General features: G+C 38.2%; 1 protein-coding gene across 1 annotated transcript; it reads right to left on the bottom strand.

Annotated features, from left to right (window-relative positions):
• Positions 1 to 781: 781 nt before the first annotated feature.
• Positions 782 to 10,424, bottom strand: LOC111701804 (golgin subfamily A member 6-like protein 22). The gene is made up of 4 exons (XM_023473233.1): positions 10,413 to 10,424; positions 10,186 to 10,308; positions 8,750 to 8,893; positions 782 to 2,239 (listed from the first exon to the last, which is right to left on the bottom strand). The coding sequence occupies exons 1-4, from the start codon at positions 10,422 to 10,424 to the stop codon at positions 782 to 784; spliced, it is 1,737 nt and encodes a 578-aa protein (XP_023329001.1).
• Positions 10,425 to 11,204: the final 780 nt, after the last annotated feature.

Consider the following 11,204-nt stretch of genomic DNA (forward strand, 5'->3'; position numbering starts at 1 on the left):
AAACAGCTCGTGCTGTGGGAAAGATAAACAAGGCTTGAACTGCATGAAAAACAAGCAACTGCTTGGAATTTGTTTGCTTTTCTCAGGTTCAGAGTCAGGCAGTAAAATTTGTACAATATAGGTCTATAAGGTCTATAGGGACAATGTTTGAATTCGAACTGAATTGTTTGAAGAGAAAAATAAATAAAGAATGTCAAATAATGGTTGTTTAAGTGCAAAGGTGCAAGAATTCTTTATGCTAGGTTTGTTTATTTGGCGTTTCAAGATTTTACAATTTCATGACGTAATTACGTGTTGCAGGCAGATTTATGTCTCCGTTTTGCGGATTTTGAATACAGATTTCGTACTTTCTTCATTTTCATGGTTTGTTTTAAAAGTTTCCTCCAGGGGGGGGGGTCATGATACAAGGGAGAGGGAAGAAAGTCTATTTCAAGCCCCCCTCCCCCTTCCTTGCCATACACAAACAAACATTTTCCTAGATAGTCGGCGCTGCTAGAGATGTTATAAGAGGGAGGGAAACCCTGTGAATGGGAAACAGATTAAGACTTTTTTCAAAAATAGTAGGCTTTTAATTTCACAGTGGCAAATGAGATACTTGATGTGGGAAGAGGGGATGACCCCCCACCCTCCTCCTGTTCCTTTGTTATGTAGGAGAGAAAAGTGTTGAAATAACCCTGGGTTTCTAATTATTTCTCCGGGGGGGGGGGGGGTTACATCGGTGTCCACCAGGAATCGATTACACGGGTTGAGGGTTTGCACAAAACTAGGAAAATTGAGATCTTCAACTTGGTGTGAAGGATCCTAACAAATTTCTTTCTATTCTCTCCTCTCCCCTCTCTTCTCTTGATTCTCCACACCTTCTCTCCTCTCCCCTTTCTTCCCTTGATTCTCCACACCCTCTCTCCTGTCCCCTCTCCTCCGTTGATTCTCCACACCTTCTCTCCTGTCCCATCTCTTCCCTTGATTCTCCACACCTTCTCTCCTGTCCCATCTCTTCCCTTGATTCTCCACACATTCTCTCCTGTCCCCTCTCTTCCCTTGATTCTCCACACCTTCTCTCCTGTCCCCTCTCTTCCCTTGATTCTCCACACCTTCTCTCCTGTCCTATCTCTTCCCTTGATTCTCCACACCTTCTCTCCTGTCCCCTCTCTTCTCTTGATTCTCCAAACCTTCTCTCCTGTCCCCTCTCTTCCCTTGATTCTCCACACCTTCTCTCCTGTCCCATATCTTCCCTTGATTCTCCACACCTTCTCTCCTGTCCCATCTCTTCCCTTGATTCTCCACACCTTCTCTCCTCTCCCCTCTCTTCCCTTGATTCTCCACACCTTTTCTCCTGTCCCCTCTCTTCCCTTGATTCTCCACACCTTCTCTCCTGTCCCCTCTCTTCTCTTGATTCTCCACACCTTCTCTCCTGTCCCCTCTCTTCCGTTGATTCTCCACACCTTCTCTCCTGTCCCCTCTCTTCTCTTGATTCTCCACACCTTCTCTCCTGTCCCCTCTCTTCTCTTGATTCTCCACACCTTCTTTCCTGTCCCCTCTCTTCCCTTGATTCTCCACACCTTCTCTCCTGTCCCCTCTCTTCCCTTGATTCTCCACACCTTCTCCACTGTTCCATCTCTTCCCTTGGTTCTCCACACCTTCTCTCCTGTCCCCTCTCTTCCCTTGATTCTCCACACCTTCTCTCCTGTCCCATATCTTCCCTTGATTCTCCACACCTTCTCTCCTGTCCCCTCTCTTCCCTTGATTCTCCACACCTTCTCCACTGTTCCATCTCTTCCCTTGGTTCTCCACACCTTCTCTCCGTCCCCTCTCTTCCCTCGATTCTCCACACCTTCTCTCCTGTCCCCTCTCTTCTCTTGATTCTCCACACCTTCTCTCCTCTCCCCTCTCTTCTCTTGATTCTCCACACTTTCTCTCTAGTCCCCTCTCTTCTTTTGATTCTACACACCTTCTCTCCTCTCCCCTCTCTTCCCTTTTGGTTCTCCACACCTTCTCTCCTGTCCCATCTCTTCCCTTGGTTCTCCACACCTTCTCCACTGTGACACTGTCCCCTCTCTTCTCTTGATTCTTCACACCTTCTCTCCTCTCCCCTCTCTTCCCTTGGTTCTCCACACCTTCTCTCCTGTCCCATCTCTTCCCTTGGTTCTCCACACCTTCTCCACTGTGACACTGTCCCATCTCTTCCCTTGGTTCTCCACACCTTCTCCACTGTGACACTGTCCCCTCTCTTCTCTTGATTCTTCACACCTTTTCTTATTTACCTTTTTATTTAATTTATTCTTTCCCTCTTTATTATCTGTCCATTTAGATTAAAGGGATTGCCAACGTAATTCCAAATAATGATTATGAAAAATTGTCCGTATTACATCTTTACCCTTTAAACCTTTATCTGAGTAAAAACAAGAAAGATACAGTCTTTTATCTGAAATGAAGATAAATTATGTAAGTCACCCTTTAGTCTCCGCTGTTTAAATCCGCAAGTCATTCTTATCGAGAAACTCCAATTTTCTCGCAGGCAAAGGTTTAGAACAAGGGTATGTAACTCCTCAAATGAAGGGTCACTTTTGGTTCAAGAATTTACGATCTTTTTTGCTGAAAACTTTAGTTTTCTGTGAAGCACGTTTCCCTGTTTTGCAAACTTGAAGAGCACGGAGTTCTTTATTTGCAAACTTGGAGAGCACGGAGTTCTTTATTCGCAAACTTGAAGAACACGGAGTTCTTTATTTGGAAAATTATCGGAACCAGGTCGTGTAGACTGTATGTAGTCCTTAAAGCAATTATCTCGTCCATGAATAGTGATAAATTTTTGTTCAATTTGCCTGGCTTAAATCCTCCTTCTCTCCCTTTACAATGGGCATATACAGGATTTTTCCGGGGATGGGGGGTACTTATAATTTTGAACTTTCCAGGAGGAAGGGGGGGGGAATTAGCCGTCATCCCCTGTAGGAACCTTAAATTTCAAATTTCCCCTGAATACGCCCCTATCCTCGCCCCTCTCCACCCTAAAAGTTCGATTTCCATCACAATATATTTATTGAGTAAAGAATGTAATCCAGGTTAAAATCTCTCTCCTCTCAATCTACTGGAAACTATTGACATTCTGTAAACTCATGCAGCTGAGATTCATTCTAAAATCTACTATTTTTATCAAACCTTGGAGATAATTAATTTCATCGTGTTTTAATTCTAGCAGGGTTCATCATAAAAACTTGTACAACCATATAAATTTCTGGCATTCACATAAAATGGCATATTTTCGTATTATGTAAGAATTTAGATTATTATTATTATTGTTGTTGATATTGTTATTAATATTAATATTACTATAATCGTCATATTAATATCATTATTATTAAGATAATTATCATTATTATTATTATTAATATCATCATTACATTATAATTATCATTAATTTCAATATTGTTTTAATGATTATTGATATTATTATTATTATTATTTAACTGAATCCCTCCAGTGGAATTATAAACCCCCAGGAAGGATATCTGAATCCCTCCAGTAGAATTATAAATCCCTAGGAAAGATATCTGAATCCCTCCAGCGGAATTATAACCCCTAGGAAGGATAACTGAATCCCTCCAGTGGAATTATAAACCCCCTGGAAATATATCTGAATCCCTCCAGTGGAATTATAAACCCCCAGGAAGGATATCTGAATCCCTCCAGTGGAATGTAAATCACCCTGCGTAAAGTACCTCAAAGACATTTTTAAAGGGACTATAAGCGTAATTTCAAGTGACATTCCATGTAAAGTTAGCACTGCCCGATTCACAACGATACCCTTCAGGCTTTGTCTGACTAAGTATGAATTAGATATGAAGGTTTATAATTTCAAAAATTGATTATTTTAAATTGTGGTTTCTCTTCAAAAGTGACTTGCGCAATTATTATTATTATTATTATTATTATTATAATTATTCAGTACACGTAAAATGCAATTTAAGTGGCTAAGGTCCCTTTAGATGAAAGGTCACTTAGAACTACATATTCAAGTTTTGAAGTTGGTTTGTATCTCCAGTTATTTATTCTAGTTAGCCGATTATTTCTCCCTATTTAAGCATTAACTGATCAAGTTGGCAGTTAGCATTGAAGGTTTGTGGGGTAGAGGAGAGGTTAGATATCTGCTGTCAGAAAACCTGATCAGTTCTCCCTAGATTCATTCTCATTATTGTCTGGATTAAGACGAAGGTGTTTGAATTCTCTAGGCATGTGTCCCATCTCGGTTCCTTCATCTGATAAGCATGACAAATATAAACCTGAACGTTTCTCACGGATACAAAGATACCTAGTTAGGGATACAGAAGTGGGATATATAAGGATACAGGAGTAGGATATAGGAAGGGAATACGATACAGGAGTAGGATATAGGAAGGGAATACGTCGGGATACTGGAGTAGGATATAGGAGTGGGATAAGCAGGGATACAAGAATAGGATATAGAAGTAGGATACATAGGGATACAGGAGTAGGATATAGGAGTGGGATACGTAGGGATACAAGAATAGGATATAGGAATAGGATACATTGGGATACAGGAATATCTCTATGATGATAGGGAGGCTACAAAGAGAATGAGGATCAGGACGCTACACAGAGAAGCATAGAGATAGTAGGGATATAGAAGTATGATACATTGATATATAAAGATGCAGGAGTAGGATACATAGACATAAGGGTGCAAGAGTATGATACATAGATACATGGGAATAGAGAGGAGTAGGATACATAGATACATAGGTATACAGGAGTAGAATGCATAGATACATATGGATGCAGGAGTAGGATTATATACACAGAAATACCTGAGTAGAAGCACCAACAACGCGTTTTCTTACTGAACGTTTCCTTACAAAACTTTTCTACACAAACCGTTTCCTTACAAAACGTTTCCTTATAAACGTTTACTGAATGTTTTCTCACAAAACGTTTCCTACACAAAACCCTGCCACAAAAAGTTTCCTTACAAAACGGTTCCTTACTAAACGTTTCCTCGCAAAGCGTTGCCTACACAAAACGTTTCCTATAAAAAATATTTCCTCCAGATAAACCTTTCACAAAAGGATACATAGAGATACAAGGATACAGGAGTAGGATACATAGATACACAGGGAAACAGTAGTAGCAGGATTATGGGGATATTTAACCTATTGGATAATTATACTGAAGTATCATTATTTTGATCAGGATTCTCGTCGTGTTCTCCTAGTCTTGAGAACTCTGAGAAGAGAAAATAATAGATTTAAGTGCAAGATTTAATCAAACTGTAGTGTAAAACCAGTATGCCAAAAAATAAAATCTTTACAGAAATAGATTAAATTGGAGACAGGAAAAAGGCAGCTAATAAATATAAAGAGTTTAAATATCAAAGTCGAGAAATAGTGTCACAAGAGAGTTATGAAAAAAAGTCCAGTTTTTGAACTTTTACAAAACAAAACGTTTTACTTACCTTTAAGAAAGGGGGTTTCCTTTCTTATTGTTTGAGAAAGGAGAATAGAGTTCCATTCATAGATAGTTCTAGAGTTCCATCCATGGATAGTTCTAGAGTTTCATCCATAGATAGTTCTGGAGTTCCATCCATAGATAGTTCTGGAGTTCCATTCATAGATATTTCTAGAGTTTCATCCATGTATAGATCTAGAGTTCCATTCATAGAATGTTCTAGAGTATCATCCATAGATAGTTCTGGAGTTCCATCCATAGAAATTTCTAGAGTTTCATCCATAGCTAGTTCTATAGCTTCATCTATAAATAGGTTTAGAGTTCCATAAATTCTAGAATTAGTCTAAAAAATCTAAACAAGAATTCGAGCTGTACCCTGGGAAGGACGGAGCTAAAAGCTATTATTTCGTTATTTCTTTATTATCTTTACTGCAAAATATTTAGAATTTTATCCTTTTACTCCTGGACCACACACTTTACAGTCCAAATGTACCGTCCACAGAGAGAAAATAGATTACGGAGTAACAGCAAATATATGAAAGAGTACAGTAGATGAAACTGGAGAATAAGTAAACATCCTGGTGACATTTCAGTATCCAGTCTTAGACAAAATGTTTAAAAATGTAAACTAAAGTGCTTCAATTTGTCGTAAAATTAGTGTTTTATGTTTTTTGTTTTCTCATTTACTGTGTTAGTTAATGTCTATATAAAAAACCACGACATAGAACTGTGTCACATTTGACCCTTGACAACATTCATATTTTCTTCCAAAAGGGAATGGGCATATTTCCCCTCAAATGACACAAATTTTCACCACGCCTTCATTTTTAGAGCTATTTTCTTGAGATTTTGCAAGAAGGTCAGATTAGTGATAAACTCCAGGAATATATTTTCAACATGTTTACAATAAAAAATATAATAACGTTTTTCCCGCATTTTCCTCGTTTTCTTTTTCCTGATTTAAGGCACAAACTGGGCCTGTATTATGATGGATAATATCATTCCTGATTTTTGTTTTTTGTTTATTTTTTCCTTCTTTTGTTTCCCGCATTTTTCCCTTGGAAATTAAATTTGATTTCCTATCTTTATTTATGGAGATTTCCCGTTCAAACTTTGGATTCAGATCAAAATTAACTTTCTCGACTATAAATAAAATTCCCCTCAAAAAAAATTTTTGGTATTTTTTCTATTTATTTCTTTAATGAAAACTTTCGGCCCATTGACAAAAAAATATTTTGGAGTAAAAAAATACGCACAATCCAACAACTGAGGTTTTATTCAAATAACTAAATAGGTGAAAATTCAGTTTATAAATATGTCTTTCCAAAAATAAGGCGCTTAGCATGCTAAATTCGACAATGGCAAAATTGAATGCTAACTCTGTAAATCCTCCTTCGCTATGGATGGAAATGTACTAAACCTTAACCTTGGAGACGGTATTTGCTAAATACAGATTCCTAGAGTTCAGCAAATATTATTATTGGAGTAATCCAGGTTAATGTTTGTCGGTCTATTTGTTTCTATCCAAATACATGGGTGTGTACAAATCAGTTCTTAAGTATACGTAATATATGTACAATGAATTCGTTACGCTCGGCGTTTCTCTTCTCGTAAACATTTCTGTTATTCTACTGAGAGACCATGAGGAGAACATGAACCTTGGAAAGAGTAGAATAGAGGAGAACATGAAGGCTGAAATAGAGTAGAGGATAATATGAACCTTGGAATAGAGTAGATTAGAGGAAAACATGAACCTTGGAATAGAGTAGAGGAGATCATGAACCTTGGAATAGAGTAGAGGAGAACATGAATCCTGGAATAGAGTACAGTAGAACACGAACCCTGTAATAGAGTAGAGGAGAATATGAAACCTGGAATAAAGTAGAGTAGAGGAGAACATGAACCCTGGAATAGAGTAGAGTAGAGGAGAACATGAACCTTGGAATAGAGTAGAGTAGAGGAGAACATGAACCCAGGAATAGAGTAGAGTAGAGGAGAACATGAACCCTGGAATAGAGTAGAGGAGGACATGAACCCTGGAAAGAGTAGAGTAGAAGTGATTAAAGCAGATTAAAAGGGCCTTATTAAATAGTCAGAATAACTTTTGCATTAGGAAAACATGAACCCTGGAATAGAGTAAAGGAGTACATGAACCCTGGAATAGAGTAGAAGAGTACATGAACCCTGAAATAGAGTAAAGTAGAGGAGAACATGAACCCTGTAATAGAGTAGAGGAGAACATGAACCCTGGAATAGAGTAGAGTAGAGGAGAACATGAACCCTGGAATAGAGTAGAGTAGAGGAGAACATGAACCCTGGAATAGAGTAGAGGAGGACATGAACCCTGGAAAGAGTAGAGTAGAAGTGAACATGAACCCTGGAATAGAGTAGAGGAGTACATGAACCCTGGAATAGAGTAGAGTAGAGGAGAACATAAACCCTGGATAGAGCGGAGTAGAGGAAAACATGAACCCTGGAATAGAGTAGAGAAGAGGAAAACATAAACCCTGGAATTGAGTAGAGTAGAGGAGAACATGAACCCTGGAATAGAGAAGAGGAAAACATGAACCCTGGAATAGAGTAGAGTAGAGGAGAACATAAAACATGGATAGAGCGGAGTAGAGGAGAACATGAACCCAGGAATAGAGAAGAGGAAAAAATGAACCCTGGAATAGAGAAGAGTGCATAGAGAGAGATTATTGTAATATGTAAAAATATATGTAATTATGTAAAAAACACTCCTTCGTCCAACAAGGTATAAAAGTAGAGATTAAGAGTAGAGCAGATTAAAAGGGCCTTATTAAATAGCCAGAATAACTTTTGCATTAGGAAAACATGAACCCTGGAATAGAGTAAAGGAGTACATGAAACCTGGAATAGAGTAGAGGAGTACATGAACCCTGAAATAGAGTAAAGTAGAGGAGAACATGAACCCTGTAATAGAGTAGAGGAAAACATGAACCCTGGAATAGAGTAGAGGAGTAAATGAACCCTGAAATAGAGTAAAGTAGAGGAGAACATGAACCCTGGAATAGAGTGAAGTAGAGGAGAACATGAACCCTGAAATAGAGTAAAGGAGTACATGAACCCTGGAATAGAGTAGAGGAGTACATGAACCCTGGAATAGAGTAGAGTAGACGAGAAAATAAACCCTGGATAGAGCGGAGTAGAGGAGAACATGAACCCTGATCATAATAGTATATATTTGAATCCTGTAAACCTGATTTCACCTGATTAAGTTTCTTGGCAATATAGGTTGAATATCATATCATCTCTCGCCCCCATGTGCTACCGTGAGAACCTGAGTTGGCCTATCCTCCCATGCCTGTGTCCAGCAAGGCAGCTGCTTGTCTCCTATTGGCCTGAATATATGCGTAGGTGTGGCGGCAGGTTGAGCACAGGCCAATACTAGTTTAAGAACAATGTAAAGAATAATCTGAATGATTTAATTTTAAAAAGATTATAATTTAGGGAAAGAATTTCAAAAAGTTTTTTTTCCAGTTTCCGACATAGGAGTTGGGAGCTTTTGAATTGCATCTTGTTGGAAGAGCTTAAATCTGTATATTTAAAAGTTTCTAGCTGTGATTTGTGGTTACTACCTCAAGGAGAAGAATACAATAGATTCAGATGAAGACTTGTTCAACATAATTTCATGTTTTATAAATATGTAAAATTGCTATGGGAAATGATTTTTTAAACAGAATAATGTATCCTTTTATATCAATGTTGTTGAAAACTAAAACTTTAAACCTTCAGATTTTAGAATTATAAAACAAAAGTTCCGAGATTTTCTTGATTACCAAAGACATGAAAGATTTTGTAAGATCTTTTTTAGCCAACTATGAGAATACAAACAATATAATCTAAACTAAAGAGATTGTCAATAAAGTAATCTGTCATGGAGAGAATATGCTTTACAGTGGAGAGAATATACTTTACAGTGGAGTATATACTTTACAGTGGAGAGTTTATACTTTACAGTGGAGAGTATATACTTTACAGTGGAGAGTATATACTTTACAGTGGAGAGTATATACTATACAGTGGAGAGTATATACTTTACAGTGGAGAGTTTATACTTTACAGTAGAGAGTTTATACTTTACAGTGGAGAGTATATACTTTACAGTGGGGAGTATATACTTTACAGTGGGGAGTTTATTCTCTACAGTGGCAATCATGTCAAATACCAAGGCGACTATGTAGAATACTCATTTAGAATTTCTACATGTCAACTGTGACCCAACTAGGAACAGATTTGAAAAATGTAACTTTTATAATGGTATTCTCTTCCGTTATAAGCACAATGTTCAACTATTCCAGCTATTTACTAGATTCCTTTTAACCCTAACAAGCCATTGTTCAATCCTTCCTAGAACTCCTGGGTTAGAAGTCAAAACTAGAAAATGCGGGGTTAGCCAGAGTTCTCAACAGTTCGACAACCATGCCAACCCTCTGGGAAAAAAGATTATAAGAAAGAAAATTCCTTTGAATAGTTTAAATTCCAAATACGGGATCAGGAGTCGCGGGTAGGATTAGGTTTACAATCATTTATGCTCAGGTTTGGGATATTCTTCAGGTTTAGGATGGATCAGGGATCTCTAGGTAGCAAGGAGAACAGGCCCGGAAGAAAGGCTCATTATTATTCAAGTTAAGAATTAATGAGGAGAATTGTGTATGTTACAGGATTAATTAAGTTTCTCCGGGTACCAGCACCAGCTCAGATAACCTGTGACCCGAGCTCCAGGTTCTCATCTACTCCTCTAGTTTCTAATTGACCCGATCTTGCTCTGATAATAATCTTGTTCTCACACTCAAACCACCCCAGGTTTCTCTCCGGGCCAAACCCGGCCTGAGACGCTCATTCAATCCTAACCTTTACATCCTTTCTCAGATCCTCTAACACTCTAATTCTCTATACTTAATATAATCTCAGCCATTATTTTCCTTCTCAACCTGCTCCTTCATATTTCTGAGCTAATATTCTCGACTCAAGGAACTTAAGTATCATATTAGTTCGACTCTTCTTGTATCATGAAGGTTCAAATTCACATGCATTTTGGGCGAATATATTGTATTCCTGTATTGTATAGAGAACTTAAAGTATAGGTTGCATTCCTGTATTCCTGTATTATATACAGAGAACTCTAAGAAGTAAGTAGTCTCAGGAATTGAGAGAACTATACAGAGGGATACATTATAATATATAGTCCTTGAATCGGGACTACAGAGGACTACAAAGAGGAGTAGTCTCATGGGACTACTCAGGACTTCAGAGGGCAATACAGAACTATACAAATGGATACATTGTATTATGTAGTCCTTGAATTGGGACTACAGTGGACTAGAAAGGGGAGTAGTCTCAGGAGACTACTCAGGACTTCAGAGAGTAATACAGAACTAAACAGGGGATACATTGTAATATATTGTCCTTGAATACTAAATGGGCCACCTAGGGGACATGTAGTAGACTTAATATAGAATAACAGCATTTTTAAGGCCAAGGGGGGGGCAAAAAATTTTTTTCGCGCTTCGCGTGAAAACTTGCCCCCCCCCCCCGCTGGCTTAATTCCTGTGTACGCGCCTGATTGTATGCATTGCATCCCTGTATTTCTGTAATATATATTGTATCCCTGTATTCCTGTATTGAATATTGTACCTCTGTATTCCTGTATCCCTGTACTATATTTTGCATACCTGTATTCCTGTATCCCTGTATTCCTGTATTTCCAATATTTCCCAGCGACC

This window comes from Eurytemora carolleeae, unplaced genomic scaffold (assembly GCF_000591075.1).
Source record: "Eurytemora carolleeae unplaced genomic scaffold, Eaff_2.0 scaffold463, whole genome shotgun sequence".
In the NCBI taxonomy this organism is placed as follows: domain Eukaryota; kingdom Metazoa; phylum Arthropoda; class Copepoda; order Calanoida; family Temoridae; genus Eurytemora; species Eurytemora carolleeae.